This window comes from Canis lupus, chromosome 25 (assembly GCF_011100685.1).
Source record: "Canis lupus familiaris isolate Mischka breed German Shepherd chromosome 25, alternate assembly UU_Cfam_GSD_1.0, whole genome shotgun sequence".
Taxonomy (NCBI): Eukaryota; Metazoa; Chordata; class Mammalia; order Carnivora; family Canidae; genus Canis; species Canis lupus.
Window position 1 is genome coordinate 31,490,264 of NC_049246.1, and position 19,420 is coordinate 31,509,683.

The window sequence follows — 19,420 nt, forward strand, 5'->3', positions numbered from 1 at the left end:
TCTCTCTCAAGGAATTTAGCTCTTGATTAGACACTTTGTGTTACTCTTTTATTATTCTTTGATTTTCCTGTCTTGCCTTCCATATCTTCTGCACCACAGAGCACAATGATTAATTTGCAAAAATAAAACTAACTTTTATTGAGAAGACAGTACTCGGGGCACCTGGGTGGCTCAGTTAGTGAAGTGTCTGCCTTTGGCTGGGGTCATGATCCCGGGGTCTCGGGATCAAGTCCCTTGTCTGGCTCCCCGTTCAGCGGGGAGTCTGCTTCTCCCTCTTCTCTGCCTTTCCCTCCTGCTTGTGCTCTCTCTCTCTCTCTCAAATAATATTTTTTTAAATAAAAAAAAAAGAGAGAGAGAGAAGGAAGTACTTGTCAATCACTGTGCTAGGTACTTTCTGTGTGGTAATTTATGAGATGGTTATTGTTTGTATCCTTTATTTGTTAGGTCTTTACAAGCAATCCCGGATGAAGTAGAAGTACATCAAGAACAAATAGAAGCCAGCCATTTCCACTTTCTTCCCCCAAAGTAACCATTTTTAATAGATTTGTGGGTATTCTCTCAGATGTGTTCCTTAGCATTTAAAAATATGTGTTGAGGACAGGTACAACAGGTACAAATATATCATGTTACTCCCATTTACAGATAAGGACAGAGGTTCAAAGAGGTTGAGCAATTGTCCAAGATAGAACAGTAGGCGAGGGGATCCCTGGGTGGCTCAGTGGTTTAGTGCCTGCCTTTGGCCCAGGGTGTGAACCTGGAGTCCCAGGATCGAGTCCTGCATTGGGCTCCCTGCATGGAGCCTGCTTCTCCCTCTGCCTGTGTCTCTGCTTCTCTCTCTCTCTGTGTCTCTCATGAATAAATCAATAAAATCTTAAAAAAAAAAAAAAAGGAACAGTAGGCGAATGACGGAGCCGGGTTCACAAGTCAGGTCTTCAAATGCCCGGCCCATGACTCAACCCATCACCTCTCCAACCAACCTGTGGTCTCAACCCAAGAGCCACATGGAACGTTGCTCCGGGGCCAATAGCTGGCTTAATGCGAGCACATATGACATGCTATCAGATAAACTGCTTCAGATTCCTTGTGGACTTTGGTTTGTCTATTTGAGAAAAGAAGGTAAACATGACTTCACCCTACTTCAACCACAGTGGTGCCCAGAGAATGAAGTAAATAATGTCTGCAGCACACGCCCGAGCTCCTAGGTAGGAGGCTCTACTTGGATGCAGCGGGTAGGGGATGGGAACACACCGTGCTCTCATGCAGACATGCCTATGCAGCCTCCTTTGGAGAGGTACACCCTTGTTCTAGGGTTTCTTTCCAGCTGACTCATCCTGTGACCTTGAGAAAGTTCCCCGTCTCTCTGCACCTTTGTTTCACACTCCACTGTAAACCAGGGCTAATAATACTTTCTACCTTGCTCATAAGAAAGGAAATGAATAGACAAGTTCATAGAGCACATTCTTATATAGCTGGGGCCTGAGTGCCTGCATCTGCATGAGGCAGGTGAGGTGACTGGGGGACCATCTAGCTCATTTTAGATGAAGGGACCTGTGGAAGAAAAGAAGACAGTTCAGCAGAAATGCATTTCTCTAAGGAAACTGACTGTTTCTTAGATCCCCGCCTTTGTGAAATTTTTACCTCATGCCTTTGTTAAAATGCTTTGCTTCTCCTGAAACGTCCTCCCCCATCTCTTCTTGTGAAACTGTACCTGTCATTCAATGGCCCGCTGAAATGCCACATTTCCATGACGTTTGCCTCTATTCTTTCAACTAAGCACCGTATCTCTTTCCTCTAGATCCTCCAAACAGTGTTTATCTTCTCTTAACCTCATATATTGCCAGGAATTTCAGTGATTAAAAAAAAAACCCAAATCTCAAAAAAAAAAAAAAAAACCCCACAAAAAAAACCCAAAAAACAAATCTCATTCTCTTAGATTATAAGTATATTAAAGGTAAGAATAAGACCTTATTTCTCTAACTTCCTAAGCTACGAACACAGCATTTTGCACATAGTAGCTGCCTAATAATTAAGAAGCAATAATTAATTGCTGAATGAATACATGAAAAGATGGAATTTTTGTATAGAGGAAAAGTTGGAAGTAGTAGTGAAGTTCTGGTGAAGACGAACTGCATGGAGTACCAAAGAATTTTTGCTGAACAGTGTTGACCTTTTAACTTCCTGCCTATCAATGGACCCATCAATCCATTGATCCTTTGAACAGACAGTACCTGAGCATCTCTTAGTGTAGGATGCTGTGTGAGATTCTTCAGTAAAGAACTCTGCAGGTCCTGAGTACTTGTGGGCCTTTGCTGGTCTCATGTTGCCTCCAGTTTCTGGGCAGAGTTAAGGAGCCGCATTTGTGTCAAGACACCTGAGTTCTAATCTTGGTTCTGATTCCTGCTAGCTGTGCAACCTTGAGCAAGTCATCTCACAAATCTCAGTTTCGAATTAGGTATAACGTTAAATTGATAAAGAGGGGGATAATACCATAGTGCTTATTTTGTCTGACTCCCAAAGGTATTGGAGGCAATCACAGGGTGACAATATTTTGCCTTCTTTAAGATATGTGTATACAATATATGTGTGTAATGTGTACATACACATAGATTTTTAAGTTAAGTGTGCAGTGTATCATATACAGCCATCAAATTTTAAACAGTGCCCTGAATTATCTTAGAAAAGCTCAGGGGACACCTGGGTGGCCCAGCGGTTGATCATCTGCCTTCGGCCCAGGGCATGATCCCCGGATGGAGTCCTGCATCAGGCTCCCGACATGGAGCCTGCTTCTCCCTCTGCCTGTGTCTCTGCCTCTCTCTGTGTCTCTCGTGAATAAATAAATAAAACCTTTAAAAAAAAAAAAAAAAGAAAGAAAAGCTCAGTAGGTCCAATATGTGATACACGCTTTTGGGACAATACATGGCAATTATTTGTTATAGATCTTTATAGTGAAAGCTAAAAAAACTTTGAAAAAGTACAATTCTAAATTTCACTGGAAAACATCCACCATATGGTTACATGACATGACCTATTCTGGTCATTGTCATTATACACACACCATGTTGCATATCAATGTGTGTATACTAGCTGGTGTTCCAGTTTTATTTTTAAGATTATTTACAACCCACCTTTCCATATTTACAGTTTTAATGGCAGTATTCTTCATCTATCTACCTACTATCATAATCAATTTCATTATTTCCTAATTGTTGGTCATTTGAGTAATTTTCAGGTTTTCATTATTACACATGGCCTATTTTTAATCACATACAGATTCCTACCCGCCACCTAACACATTCTTGGCTTGGCTCCCTCTACTGTCAGTTGATATATACCCAAGAAATGCCAACTCATTTTATTATTAGCCCAAGCAAAACAGAATTAGGAAGGAACCACAAATGTTTTGTTTCAAAAATTAGACTGTGCATTTCCAAGATGATGTGTGAACGATTTCCTTTGGGTGAAGGGAGATCTGGACCACTGCACCACAGCCTCAATTCTTACTACTATATGCCAGGGGCTTTATATATTTATCGACTATTTATTGGGAACCTTCAAGATATCAGGAACTGTTCTGGGCTGAGGACAAAAGGAATAATCCTTACCCTCAGGGAGCTTACAGTTTAGTAAAGGATCCAGTCCAGCAAACAGGCAATGATAAGGTAGTGTGACAAGCACTGCTCGAGCAATAAATTCCACATGGGGGAGCAGATTAATGCCAGTCTTGTTGGGGGCTCTGGGGAGAAGTGTCACAGAAACTGAGGCCTAAGGACCAGTGGGCATTAACGTGGAGGAATCATCCAAGCATGGGAAACAATGTTTACAGAAGCCAACTGAGCCAGAGGAAATTTTTTTTTTTTTTTTTTTTTTTTTTTTAGGGAATACAAAGTAGATACAATCAAAGTAGTAAGCAGTTTGAATTAGGGTACAGATGGAGATGAGAATGGAAAGGTAGGCTGTAACCAGATTAGGAAGGGCTTTATAAACCCCATTAAACAATTTGGATTTGAAAATATCTGGGGTTAGCTACTTTAGAAAACAGCTTGGCAGTTTCTTAAAAAGTTAATTTGATAAAGAAGTTATATGTGGCCCAACAATTTCACTCATGTCTAGCCGGGAGAAGCAAAAATATATATCCATGCAAAAACTTACACGTAAATGTTCATAGGAGCATTATTCATACTAGGTAAAAGGTAGGAACAACCTAGTGAACAGATAAACAAAGGTGGTGTAACCATGACGGAATAGTATTCAGCCATAACAAAAGGAACAAAGTACAGATGCATGTTACAATGTAGATGAATCTGGAAGATGCTTTGCTACGTGAAAGGAGTCAGTCAAAACACTACATATTGTGCGATTCCATTTCTATAAAATTGTAGAATAGGTAAATGTATATAGATGGAACTAGGGGAAGTTGGTGAGAAATAGGGAGTGACTACTAGTGGGTATGGAGTTTCCTTTAAGGTGACGAGGATATTCTAAAATTGATTGCTGATGGTCGGACAGGTCTGTTGATATACTAAAACCAAGGAACTACACACTTTCAGTGAGTAAATTATATGAGATATGGATTTTATCTCAATGAAGCTGTTAAAAAAAATCTATGGAATACAGCCATATAATATATGCAAGATTGGCTTTCAGCCCCCTTCCAGCAGACTCAAACAGAAATATAGCAGTATGTCCTGAGTCAAGCACCCAAGGTCAATTTCTCCTATTGGCGTATTAAAGCCAGTATTTGAATAACTTCAAAGACCATATTTTTTAAGCTCAAATTAGGAGCTGTCTTCTGTCCAGGGTCAAATAAGATGCAAAGAAAAAGAAATATTTGAATGCAAGACTAGCTTAAATGCAGCCTGCATAGCCATAACATGTTTCCCTCTCAGTAGCAAGTACCAGGAAGCAGTCTGGTTCCGCGGACAGATAAGTGGACAGACAGGTGGACAGACAGGGTGGCACTCACCACTTACTGCTGTGTGTTCTTAGCAAGTTCTGACTCTCATCTGAAAAATGAGAATAACTGAATAAATACATTTTCCATATGGTAGATTACAGATAAAAACCATGTAAAGCGCCTGCTGGGTGCAGGGTAGGATCTCGATAAATAGTAGTTGTCATTATTAATATGACGATCTTAAGTTTTCAAAAAGAGATTTGATGCAGTGCCAGAGAGCAAATGTTCTGATTCTCTGCTTTTTTGTACTCTCTTCTAGTTCCTAGATCTGTTCTAGCGACATACATCAATCCTGCCTCTTGGTAAATGTTATTTTAGACTAAGTATATTTTAGGTTTGTTCCCTTAATGAATTGGGTGATTTCAAACTGACAGCAATTTGATCTAATTTGCTGGCAGATTATGCAAGAAATAAATATTTTATTGAAATGCAAAAGCTAGTCAGTCAGTTTTTGCACCACTTTCCTCCCCACCCTTGCGTGTGGGGAGTGAGGAAGGGTAGTAGGCATAGAAGTGGGTAAGGTTTTGTTTCTGACTCAGATCCAGTTGGCACGAATCTGAAAGACCTCCCTGTATGGCTTGATCTTGGCCAGCATGCTCTCTTCCAACCTGTTTCTGCACTGTCAGCAACTTCTCTTCCCTGTAGTGAATCTTGACCTTCCCTAAACCTTTTCTCCTCTGAGGTGTCCATCACCCTCTGGGGTTTCCAAATGGCCCACAAGGGTAAACCAGAGATCCATGCAGACAATGTAAGGGCAGAGGGGAGTAGTTAGGGTTTCCTCCAGCCTAGGGCAGGGAGGCAGAGCAGGTGGGGGAGGGCCTGGCACTCCCGCTGAGGGCCCCAGGGGGACTTGGCTGGCTTGGCGGCATTCCTTTTGTCTTTTCTCCAAAAGATGCTCCTGGGAGCCAACCAGAAAGCTTTCTGTGTTCATTTTGTATCTGGGGAGCAAACACACAGCTTTGGCAAGGGAGCATCAGACCTATAATAATAATTCAGATCTCTGACATTAAAGTGCAAAAAACATTTTCCATGACAGCTTAAAATTAATCACCACCACTTGCTGCTAGAGATCCCTCTCCTTTATGCAGTGCCAGCTTGGGGACAACTGTTAAGGCAGCCACATGGCTTCCAGGGAAAGAGCGTGAAGTCTGCACAGACAATCCACAAGCTGATTCTCTCCATTCTCTCTTTTGTCCCAGGGAGGATGTGTCTTCCACTAAGAGAGTAAGACGGGGCTGGTAATTGCTCACAGAGAACAAGCCACAACTGACTCTTACGGGTGGGATTTTAAATGCATCTGGAGCTCTTAGTGACATTGATAAACCACCAGAGACGCCAGCTTTGCAACTGAATGTTCCGGAAATTGTTCCTATGGTCTTTGAACTCATGTCAAGGGAAAAGAAGGGAGTCTGTGCATGATCATTTTCTTTATCTTGCTGATGAAAATTAATAATCAAACAAATTCTGCCCAGACAAGGTCAAAGTAGAATTGTTCAACACACGCTTATTTTTTATTATTTTGAAAAGATTTGAATTAGTTCCTGCTGATGGTAAAAAGTGGAAATTGTTTCGGAGGGCCAACAGTAAAACATGAAAATTCTTTCTCTTTCTCCCAATTCCTTCGTCCCATTCTGTAGAGGTTACCACTATAAACAGTTTCCTTTATATCCTTCAAGAAACTGTTCTTGCACATATAAGCCAATGTGTATATGTGTATTTTGTGTGCATGTGTATATATATTTGCACCATACAGGGGCTTTTTTCACTTAGTGATGTATATTGGACACCTTTTCACACCAGAGCCTAGAAATCTACTTCATGTTTTTTATGTTACATAGTGTTCCTTGGTGAGCGTGTACATTATTTATTTATTTGGCCTTCTGATTCTGGACGTTTGAGGTGTTTTTTGTTTCTTTGTTTGTTTTCTTGGTTTGTTACTATGAACAAAACCACAAAACTCATTTTTGGAGATTAATCTGTTTACACTTATGTAACTTTGTTTGTTAAATAAATTCCTAGAAGCAGGAATATTTAGGTCAAAAGGTACGTGCAGTTTAATTTTTGAAAGATTGTGAAGTTATTCTCTAACCAGACAAGAAATGTATACCGAAAGCTCTCTCTGTGCTCAGCATTGTGCTGGGTGCTTGGGATAAAAGGTCACAGTCCTTTTCCTTGACAAGCTCACAGGAGACACACAGCCAATAAATTATTATAATGTAATGTGGTAGGCACCATAATAAGGGTTTTATGACGCTCATCACTTTCCTGTGTTAGCCACTAGTTTTATTACCTCCCTGTGAATTTTAAAAGAGATTTTTGAAGTGTTCTTCATTCTAGAGTAAATTTTCAGGCTATGATATGTTTCCCAGGTTAAACAAGGAAAAAACAAGGGCACCTGGGTGGCTCAGTCGGTTAAGCATCTACCTTCAGCTCAAGTCAGGATCTCAAGGTCCTGATGTTGAACCCTGCATCAGGCTCCCTGCTCAATGGGGAGTCTGCTTCTCCCTCTTCCTCTGCCCCTCCCCCTGTTCATCCTTTCTCACTCCTTCTGTCAAATAAATGAATACAATCTTAAAAAAAAAAAAAAGAAAGAAGGAAGGAAAGAGAGAAAGGAAGAAAGAAAAAACAAAAGCAAAAGGTCAAGGTGGAATTGGCAGGAGCTTCATGGATGAGATCCAATCAATATTTAAGAATCTCCCAGGCCCAAGCATCCCTGTGCCTATTACACCATTTAATCTTTATGAAGTTCTGATTATTCCAATTTTACTGATGAGGAAGCTGTGGCCAGAGGTATATAAGGAATTTGCTCAAAGCTGTACTATTAATGAATGATGTAGTTTGCACTGGAGTCTGGGGTCCCTTTGATGGCAAACCCAGGGCCCTTTCTACAGAGCAGCTTGGCCTTGCCACAGTGAGTCACGCTGTCCCTGAGGATTTTACACCATGGCCTTCACAACAACCTTGAGTTTACCAAGCAAAGGCATAGTGCCAAGAATGGAGAAAAACAAGTAGGAGGAAGACCCACTACATGCTTTTGTAAAGCTCACTGCTTAATAGGTAGAAAGTCTCCATTTGAGTATACATGAACCATAAGACAGTCATCCTGACCTATGTCATTCCAGACCAGTGCCGTGGCCCTGAGGAGAGGTTGATTCTTGAGAGTTAAGAAGATAGCTTTTTTGAAGGAGCAGAGGGTGGTTTGGGAGGAGGTGGGGAGCATGGAGCTGTCAAGACAGCATGGTCAAGGCATGGGGACAGCCAGTGTGGTTAGGTGGCCGGAGCTTGAAGTGCGTGGGACTTATGTAGGAGATAGGCAGGGAGGCTAGGTTGTGCACATAGTACAGAGATGTTCAAGGCCACATCCACAAGTCTGAACTTTCTTTGTTAAGTATGAACGTGTTTTTGAACAGGAAAGTGACATGAACTAACCTGTGTTGCAGAAGAATGAAAGTCAACGGTATGCAGGAAAGATTGGACAAGGGCAGGCTTAGGAGACAGGATAATCAGTTAGGGGATCATGGTGGCAGTCTGCATGAAAGTCTTCCTGGATGGAGGAGATGGCCACAGAGAAGGGATGGACAGGGAAGGGTCTGAGCTGTGGTGGAGCTGGATCCCACATGATTTGATCTAATAGGTTTGTTGAAGGGAGGGGGGAGAAAATGAGAGATTTCTAGCCTAGACTGAGTGGTTAGGCTATTAATGGAGATAGGGCACACAAGAGAGAAGCTTTTGACAGACAGGTGGAGATTAGGAGTTCAGCTTTGGTGTGTGGACCTTGAAACCAGGCAGGGACATACACGTGGGATGTCTAAAAAGCAGTTGGAAAATACAGCCTGGAGTTTGGGAGACTACCAGAGCCAGAGATGCAGATTTAAGTCATCTACAGAGATTGTATAAAGCTAAGGGTGATTGTTTGGAAGAAGAGGACCAAGAAGCAGATCAATGGAGAAGGCCTAAATTTAAGCAATAATGGGGGAAAGAAACTAAGGAAGACAACTGAGGGGTGGGTGAGGATGCAGGTAGTATGGCAACCAAGGGAAGGAATTTTGAGAGACAGCAGTAAAAAGTTTTTGTATTCTAGAAATTTAAGAAGACATGAGTCGAATGTCACTAGTTAATTAATATGTTGAGTGTCATAATTGGGAAACTTTTAAGATAATGGGCCTACTGGAGTGGAAAGTGAAGTTCGTTAGAAACAAATTTGCAAGTGAGTGGAAGAGGGAGGGAGAGGTAACTTAGGTTAACTCTTTCCTCAGGGACAGTGGGAAGTGGAATCGAGCTGACATTATCTGAACTACTTCTGCTCCATCATTGTGACTGGCTCAGAAATCAGGCCAAGAATAAAATCTATGGTTGGGGATATCTGAGGATTTAGCTCCAAGGACCTGAGTCCAAAGTGCAGAGCTCAAAGAGTATGGCATGCTTCTCCTTCCCTCAAACAGTGTTTCAGAGTTTTTCTAATAGGAGACAGCTGAGTCATCATCTATTAAGCCAAGTACAGCTTGAGGGGAGAGTCTGGGACAGCTGGTTCTCAGAGGCCAGCAGGGCAGTCATGATCATCCTGGGCCAATAGGCCTTTCTGTAAGAGAGTGAACCCACCATCATGCTGGGGTTCTTTATTAGTGAGCAGTCAAGGCTCTGGAAAAAAGAACCATCTAGAGTACGATAGAGGGCAGAGACAAAGCAGAAGCCCCCCTGGGCCAGGGATGTGGGAGAGACCAGCACAGTGGAGATCCTTTGTGGGTCCCATTGGTAGCAAAACAGCCTCTAGGGACATGAGAACACAAAAGAACACCCTTTAGGGTATAGGCTGATGATATACAACCACAGAGGAAGATTTATAGTCAAGCCAATGAATCTTAAGCTTTGGGGCCTCTCCCTTACTTAGTCCTCTTCCAACACCCTTTGGTGAGGGGGAAGGGCCTGGAAATGTGTTTCCAGGAATATTACATGTTTTTTTTTTTTTTTTAAGGGAGATTTTCTTTTCTTTTTTTTTCTCTTTTATTCATTTATTCGTGAGAAATACACAGAAAGAGAGAGTCAGAGACATAGGCAGAGGGAGAAGCAGACTACCGATGTGGGACTTGATTCCGGGACCTGGGATCAAGACTTGAGCCAAAGGCAGACGCTCAACCTCTGAGCCACCCAGGTGTCCCATGGACATTACATGCTAATACAACTTTCAAAATTAAGGCATGTTGGCTCCGGTTGACTAGGGCTGCTGTCCATGGGCTTGTTCTTGCTCTCAGTCATATTTCCCTGTTGGTAGTGTTGGTAGTATTGGGATGGCTGTGGGCATTTTGGGGATTTGGTTAAGGGGGAATTGACTTGTGAGTGTAATCTGGGTTTAATGGAATAGATTTCTGTGGTTCACAGTCACTTCCACTTCTACTAAGTTACTGCTGGCCACCAGGTATGGTGACATGAAGGTGTGCAGTTAGAAGACTTATCAGTGTACAGATGTGTCCCACTACACCCACTACAGATGTGTCCCTCCAGATGTGGGAGGAGAGTGGAAGAGAAACAAGCCTTGAAATATAAAGTCAAAATTAAGTCTGTGGAAAATTCTTCCACATTCTATAGCTCATATGAAAGGAATTTGATAAAGGACCTTAAAAATTTAATGACAGCTCTAGAAATTAGGATTATCAATAATAAAAAAACAAATTTCAAAGAAATTTCAGGAAATGTCAGGAAAAAAAAGAGGGGTTTATCTTTCTCTTCTCTCTATAAATTATATTGCAAAGTCATTTTCAGATCAAGAAACGATCAAATATAAGGCAGTAAAAAATAGAGGAAAGATGCATTATAGAGGGATATTAGGCAGAAAATTGACAAAAACATATTATTACTCTCTCTGGATTTTTTTGGGTCAGCTTTTCTAGATGCATCCACTTTTAAAAATTGCTGTTTGTTGTGGTTTATTTTCTTGTTTTCATGAAATATTTATTTTCATGTCCAATTTTAATTTTATTCTTTTTCTTTGAAAGTAGTTCCCCTAAATTATACTAGCATAAGACTTTATAAAACCTGGATCTGCCCTCCTTGATGTTGCTTATTTATGGTATCAGAAGTGTTATTGGATGTGAAAGGATCTTTGTGTGTCTAAATAAGGAAGAAAATCTAGATATTCAAATATGTAGTCTCTATTCTACTGTAACCTCTACTTGATACCACAGAGAGAGGCAGATCTATGAGTCATTCTGCATAGTAATGAAGCCGACTAAGAGTGAATTCTAAACACTTTAATAGGCAAATTTTTTGGAAGAAAGGTGTACTTAGCACAAGTGCACAATAAATATTTGCTGATTTGAGGAAAGATGGTGTGTAAATATACAGTGTTTCCTGTGAGAAGATAGGGAACTTTTTTTTCTTTTTTTTTTTTTTACCCAAGGGAAGCTAGTAGCTGGTAAATATAATCATCACAGTTCCTAGTGACCTTCTCGTTGCTTCTCGTCATCTAGCCGATTTTCCTCTAATTAACTGGTATCCTCTAGGGTAAAAGGTGGGCCCAGACAACGGGGTAGAAGAGATTACAGCCTGCATTCATTCATCAAACGTTTGTTGACTATCTACTAAAGCTAGCTAGCATGGCCTGGTCAGCAGCTTAGGTGTATAAATATGATCACATCTCTTCTATTTTTCCAATTAATCATGCAAGATCACATATGCCCAATGTAACAGGAAGTACATCTTCTTCCTCTTGAGGTGTCTCTGATTTGTCCAAGAGCATTAGATCAGTCTAAAATGCTAGACTAGTTCTGGTTCTGCCAGCAGGGAGAACAGTAGTTAAATCAGTGTACTGCTAACATTGCTTCTTTAACAGCCCCCCTATTGCTGTTAAACTGGTCCCACTCATACCTATGGATGCTCATCCATTATGCTGATGGTGCATGGCTTATCCAGACCCCCCCATTAGTGGTAGTAGTACCTCAACTTCGGACTCCAAGTTTAGAACTCTTTTAATTAACACTTGCATACTTAGGCATTACTCCAAAGCACGACCCTGTTGCCAAGGAGGTTAACTTCATAGCATTACCTATTCTTCTAGGAAGCTCTCCCCCAGAAAGGTGGATCTAGGCCACCAGTTCAGATTCCCCTCCCTATGGTAGGTAGTCCACCTCTGAGAGTTTCCTTGCCAGCATCAACTTCATCAGATAGTTTCTAATAATGTTGAACTCCAATAAGAAAAGAATTGGGGTCTCAGTCCATTTGCTTGCTCCCAAAAGAAAGCTTAAACTCTTTGTGGATTTATTCATTTCGTCTCCTCTTAGACCCCTGAAATAAGAACAACTACCAAATAGCTTTGCAGACTGAGGAGCATTCAGTGGACTCAAGTCCATTCAGCCCACAGATTGGCAGCCTGTCACACATATAAAAATGCTAGGTTCTGAATCCCCAGGTACCCCATTTCATCTATAAATCAGTTCAAGATAAAAGACACAATCTGGCTTTCAAGGAGCACACAGACTATAAATAAATAGTTTCAATAAAGTGTAATACATGATTATGCAGCTTGCAAAGCATACATGGAGTGCTAGGGAACCACAAAAGAGGGGCTGGTAAATTAGCCAGGACAAACAACAATCTGAGTGACAAAGACAGACAGCCACCATCTGTGCTGAATTCTGAACTGTCCCTCCTCTCTGAGTCTAGTCCATTATCTTTGAACAAATAATGTACCTCTCTGCTCATTTCCTGGATGATTTCTAGCAGTAGGAGGTTTCCCTTAGGTTGGGACTAAGATGAAGCAAATTTTTAGGGGTTACAAAAGCTTTAGTAATTGAGATTAATATGTGTTTTTGAAAATAGTGATAAATTATGGGTTATAGGCAGTGCCTGACTTTATAAGTAGAGTTTTATTGGAACCAACATCAGGATTAGGATAAGGTCAGTGAGGCAGGGTTATGAAAGTACAGGTTTGGATCTTGTCTTTATTTAAAATTGTGATGTATTGTCTGTCATGGATTTTTGCCTTAATTTTGAATTTTAACATCTTAAAACATTGTTTATCTTGATTTCTGAGGTTTTGGTGCCCTGTAAGTTATGTGCCTTGATGGAGAGAGGTGAGTGGGGAATGGACTAGATGGGTATTAAGGGGTGCACCTGTTGTGAAAACTGTGTGTTGTATGTAAGTGACGAATCACTAAATTCTACTCCTGAAACCAGTATTACACTACGTGTTAATTAACAAGAATTTGAGTAAAAATTTGAAAAAAAGAGAAAAAAAAAAAAAGAAAACACATGAACTAAATGCCCTTGAGTGAATAAATGGATAAATACACTGTGGTACATCCATACAAAGGAATAATATTTAGAAATAAAAAGGAACACGTATTGATATAAAAAAAATTATGTGCCCAAGGCGAATGCCTCACTTGCCTCACTCTAGTCTTGGTCCTGGGTCCACTCCTATCAGCCTTTCAGATGGATTTTGTCATGTCTGTGTCATCAGTTAAACACGGCTGAGATGGCTGACATAGCTATAGAATTAGAAGATATGCTAGGTTCTACAAATGAAAAGAACAGCTTCCTAGGAGAGAAAATATTAGATGACTTCTTTTGATTTGACAGTTTGGGAAGATGTCTTTGAAGAAATAGCATTTGAAATAATCTCAAATTTCATGGAAAGCTATAATAAGAATGGCACAAAAATCTATACCCTTTACTCAAATTTGACAACTTCTTTTGTGTATATTTTAATTTTTAAATTTTTATTTCTTTTAAAATTTTATTTATTCATGAGAGACACACACAGAAAGAGAGGAAGAGACACAGACAGAGGGAGAAGCAGGCTCCATGTAGGGAGCCTGACGTGGGACTCGATCCTGGGTCTCCAGGATCAGGCCCTGGGCCAAAGGCAGTGCTAAACCGCTGAGCCACCCAATCTGCTCCATCATATATATTTTTAAATGCTTATTTTAATAGTTGGTTTGCTAGCTTTGAGGAATGTTCTTTTTTTTTTTTTTTTTTTTTTCAGTAGTCTCTATACTCAATGTGGGGCTTGAGCTTACAACCTTGAGATCAAGAGTCACGTGCTCTTCCAACTGAGCCAGCCCCAAGGAAAGTGTTTTGACTTTCCATTATTACGGACATAGAAATCACTAAACTTATTCTGCTTCTTACCCACTTTCTCTTTTCCTTTACAAATGTTTGTTAATTACATAATTTGTGTGTCAACAGGAAACATAATTTTACATCCTTTCCAATTATTCTAATGTGTAGAATTATTTTACGCAAAAATTTTTATTTTTAAATATATTTTTTCAGATTTTATTAATTTTAGAGAGAGAGAGCAAGCACAAGCAGGGGAAAGGGCAGAGGGAGAAGCAGACTCCCCTCGTGAGCAGGGAACCTGACACCAGGCTCAATCCCAGGACCTTGAGACCATGATCTGATCTGAAGGCAGATGCTTAACGGACTCAGGCATCCTAGAAATATTTTAGTCTAGGGTGTGTTTAAGTTTGCTGCCAATATTTTTTTTCACAATTTCCCTGATTATCTCTTAGTTGATCATTCCTTGGTAGTTTCCCCAAGAAAAGGCTCATAGAATTGATATTCCCTGAATTCTCTCACATTCAGGACTATCTGTTGTCTTTATAGTTGAAAGATAATTTGCATATAAAATCCTTGGGTAAAATTTTTTTCCTTGATGATATTTTAAATATTGCACCACAATCTTCCGGCATTGACTATTGCTGTAGGGAACTCTGAGGCCAGCCTGATTTCTCTCCCCTATAAGTGACTTGGTCATTTTTTTTTAAAGATTTTATTTATTATTTAACAGAGAGAGAGAGAGAGAGCGAGAGAGAGAAAGTGTGTATAAGCAGGCAGAGGGAGGAGAAACAAGATTCCTGGTGAGCAGGGAGCCAGACATGGGGTTCAATCCCAGGACCCTCAGATCATGACCTAAGTTGAAGGCAGACACTTAACTGACTGAGCCACCCAGGCATCTCATGACTTGATCATTTTGTTTGACATATTCACCAACTTTTAATACATTGCCACATGTGCTTTCTCTCTCTCTTTCTATTTTTTCCTTTCTCCCCGGAAGATTAAGGAAAGAGAGGTGATAAACAATAGTTTGGAGTCTCTGAAAAAATGAGAGAAGTTGGGATTAAAGACCCACCTGGAGGAACTGGATCTGGGAGAAGAAGGTACGCTGCAAGTAGAGAGGAAAAAATGGATGTAGTAGCAGGTAGGAATACAGATTTAATGGTGGGAAAATGAGGAAAGTTTTGTTTGGTGACTTATATGTTCTAAATTAGGAGTAGGGCAAGGCTAGTGCTATGAACTGATTGTGTCTTTCAGTCCAAATTCCTAAGTTGAGTCTTAATGACCAACGTGACAGTATTTGGATGGGGAGCCTTTGGGAGAAAATTATGAGAGGCAGAGCCCTCATAATGGGATTAGTGTCCTTAGAGGAAGAGATGTGAGAGCTTGCATCCTCTCTCTTTCTCCCTGATGTGAGGATACAGCCAGAGGCCGTGGTCTACAAACCAGAAAAAGGGCTCCGCCGGAAACAGAATCTGTCAGTGCCTTGACCTTTGATCTCCAGCCTTCAGACCTTGAGAAATAAATGTCTGTTGTTTAAGTCAACCAGACTATGGGATTTTTGCTAAAGCAGCCTGAACTAAGATAGTTACTAGCTGAGGGTGAAGGAGGATGTGGAGAAGGTATGAAGTCATTTCTGTGGTGAGGAGGGTAAAACTCATTGTAACTTGGTTGAGTGGATCCTGAATGCCCATTTGATGTCAGTGATCAAGAATTTAAAGGATCACCGATATGCCAAGTTGGGTGATTTTTCTCCTGCCAAGCCCAAGGCACCAGTGTAAGTTGAAACAAAGCAAATTGTTGGACCTGTCCAGGGTTAGAGTGTCATAGGAGAAGGACAGTACTGGGGAGGTAAGAGATTTTGAGAAAGTGAATGTCATACCCCATGGGACACGGCACTTGAACGGAACATTTCCTCCACCCCTGCTATATTTCTTCTGCTGGGCCACCTGATCCTCTGAACCAGATTAGAGTCCAAATCAACCACAGTCTGTGCGGGAATTCCTTTTGCAAATTTATGGTCTGGAGGAGGAGTACTCTGAGAGAAAAAGGCTTCCCTGACAACAGAAATATTTAATAGGGATTTCTCTCCCTTTTGAGCTTTTCAAGGATGTTTATATTCATATTTGGAATAAAAATAATTCCATTTCTCATAAGCATATAATTGTTTGTCTTTCTTTAAAAAGCTTGGAATAGTTCCCAAAGATGATATTGTTCATCTTTATCTACTAATGAGTGAAGAATGTGAGTTGGTAATTTTAAAGTGGGGAAATTGAGCATTGAGATAACTTGCCTGATGTTACCAAGCAAAGTAGTCACAGAGATGGAAAAAGAACACAGACATTCGGCTTTCTAGTTTCTATTTACCAGCTCATGTTTCCATGGAGAAAAATTCAGAGAACTCCAATCAAACAGATGCTGAGCCCACATTCTATTCCTAAAGATACATGTGGACCATGTTCATCAAGGCTTGCAAAGCTTTCGGAGAGCTAGGAATGATTTTGGTGGGGGCGTGAAAGACAAGATAATTTTAGTTCGATTTTGGAAAGCATCCCATCTCACCTTGTGAGAAACTGAATTGGGTGTCAGTTTGGTGTTCACTCATTGCAGGTTTTCTGTAATACCACGTCGGCCCAGTGGGCATGCCTTGCCCCTGCGATCACCCCTTTTTATGTACTGTGCTCTTTCTTCTCCAATATGCAAACTTGACCTAGCTCCTCCCAAGAGACCCTCTTCCAAAGAGCTGTTCCTGAAACTTTGCCTTAGTAATCTCTCCCTGTAAGTCTTGTACTGAATTGCACCCAAGTTTCTGTTCATTATCAAGGGGCACACATGTGTTCTTCTCCTAAGACGTAGGGTCCTCTCAGTGGAATGCTAGGAAATGCTTAACAGTCAGTACTTTATTTATTTTTTTTAATTCCTTGATTTGTAGGGTTTGCCAGTTTCCATGGTGTAAATACTCTCACCACGACTGATTGTAAGCTACCAACACGACAGTACTGAACACTGAATTGGGAAGGAATGTGCATGATGGTTCTAGCAAGCCGCCACAAGTTGGCTTTGACCTATCAACGGCATGTTAGAGACACAGTATGCACTTCTTCCTTCTTCAGACTTTCTTGGACTCCCCCATCTCCTGGACTCACAATTGCTCTCTCCACCTTCGCTGCTACCACCGTCTATGAGGGCTTATCAACTGAAGTTGGCAAGATGCCTACCCTGAGCACTCTACTTAAAACTGTTGGTCATAGTTCACTCTACATTCCCTTTCTTCGTGCCCCCTTCTAGTTTTTCCATAGCATCCTCATATATATTATATAATTTATTCATTAGATTTATTGGTTTTTATATGCCTCTTCCAAATAGAATGTTCTCAGGAGGGCAGGGATTTTTTTTTCCTAAGGTTTTTTGTTTTGTTTTGTTGTTATTGTTGTTTTTTGTTAATGTACTCCAAATGCTTTGAACAGAGGTGGTATTCAATAAACATTTGTTGAACGAGCGAATGAGGGGCTATGGATTCTACTCTCTCACTGCCCACCAAGTCCCTAGGATGGTGCAGATCACTTGGACTGAATAAATCCTTGTGGCTTGCCTGACTTCTGAGAAGCTGAAGAGCGAGTCCTTGACAGCTAAAGTGGAAACAGACAGTTTTTATCAGACCCTGAAACTGCTCTCACCGAACAAGCACACAATTCTTCAGCAGGGGAAATCCAGTGCCTTCTCAGAATCGGAGAGCTTGGCAAACAGTTCTTGTTCACAGTGTGATTAAAGCATTATCTGAACCCTCCCCCTCCCCCAGGAACAGGAGAAAGAATTCATTAAGGGCTCATCAATTTAAATTTGTTTTCAGGAAGCAAAAATCAATCTGTCATCCTAAAATTCACTTGGGCTTGCACACAGAATGGTTCAATGCTGCAGAACTCACCTGCTGCTGAACTGATTAGATCCAATAATTGGGAATGCTGACTGTGGTTCACGCAGCCCCAGCAGAATATCTGAGGGCATGTCTGGCTTGAAACAGGAGGGCCATACTTCCTGTAGACAGAAGGCATGGAAGCTGATGGATTCCCTCAGAATGGATGAATGGTTTTGGTTTTTAGGTTGCGACATTTATTCTGATGCAACATTTATTGGAGATCTTCTATTTGCTTAGTGGTTCAGCATGCCTATGGGCGGGGGAGGAAGATTATGATTCCAGTTTTACAGATGAGGAAACTAAGACTCAAACTGAAGCTCTATGGTGCTTATATCTGCATCATAACCACACTGTAAGTTAGAGGCTTAGAACAACAATAACCACTTATTTACTTTCCCCTTTGCTTATCAGCAATTTCGGTTAGGCCCAGATAAGTGGCCCTTCTTTTCTCACCTGGACTCTCTTAAGCATCTTTGGTCAGCTGCAAGTGTTCTGGCCATTGGCTGGGTTAATGCGGGCAACCAGACTATGTGTTTTTCATTATGCAACAGACTAGCACAGGCTTATTCACGTGGCAGCAAGAGGGCTTAAGTGAGAGTGACTCGCTTGAAGTTTAGGCTCAGAGCTGGCACAAAGTCACTCCCACTTTATTCTTTTGGTCAAAACAGGTCATAAGCCAAGTCTAGATTTATTTTTATTTTTTAAGATTTTATTTATTTATTCATCAGAGACACAGAGATGGAAAGAGGCAGAGACACAGGCAGAGGGAGAAGCAGGCTCCATGCAGGGAGCCTGATGTGGGACTCGATCCCGAGTCTCCAGGATCACACCGCGGGCTGAAGGCGGTGCTAAACTGCTGAGCCACGGGGTCTGCCCCTTACTGCATATTCTTGAGAAAGTTACTTAACTTTCCTGAAACATAGTCTACCCATCTATAAGAAGAGAAAAATAATACATACTTCCACAGTTGTAAAGAGTACATGAAATAAAAATATGTAATGCTCATGGCATCTATTAAATGTTTAAAAGCACTTTGGTTTTTTTGCCTCAAGCTCTTGTATTTGCCTTAACAGAAATCCCCAAATCCTTAACTTTTTTCATCTTATGTATTTCTTAGTTGTTGAAGAACTTAACTCAGAGAAGGCAAAGTCCTGCAGAGATCTCTGAAAGATAATGATGTAGTGTGTTTATAATTGGGAAGCAATGTGCCATTATAGGAATTCTATGCACAATCTTTCCAGCACATAAAGGGTGGGAATGCTGGGACCTCCAGTGAACAAGTGGTGAGGCAACACTATTCAAAGAGTTACAATCAGCTCCAACTCTGTGTCTTGGTTGACCAGTTCTATGCTCTTCCATTCTTGCCCTCAATGGTTGGTAATTCCCTGTCCCTGGGTATTCTGAGAACCACTGTCAGCCAAGATCTGGGTGAGTGCCTCTAGCAGGAATAAGAAGAAGGAGAGGGAAAGAAAAAAAAAAAAAAAGAGAGAGAGTGA

At 40.9% G+C, this 19,420-nt stretch overlaps 1 protein-coding gene across 1 annotated transcript in view; it reads right to left on the reverse strand.

Annotated features, from left to right (window-relative positions):
• PPP2R2A (protein phosphatase 2 regulatory subunit Balpha) overlaps nt 1–19,420 on the reverse strand; it is a 145,688-nt gene that overhangs the window by 121,403 nt on the left and 4,865 nt on the right. Inside the window, exon 2 of the mRNA XM_038573766.1 lies at nt 17,934–18,174. Within this exon, the coding sequence (XP_038429694.1) occupies nt 17,934–18,060 (127 nt within the window). The 5' untranslated portion in view covers nt 18,061–18,174. The remainder of the gene's footprint in view (nt 1–17,933; nt 18,175–19,420) is intronic.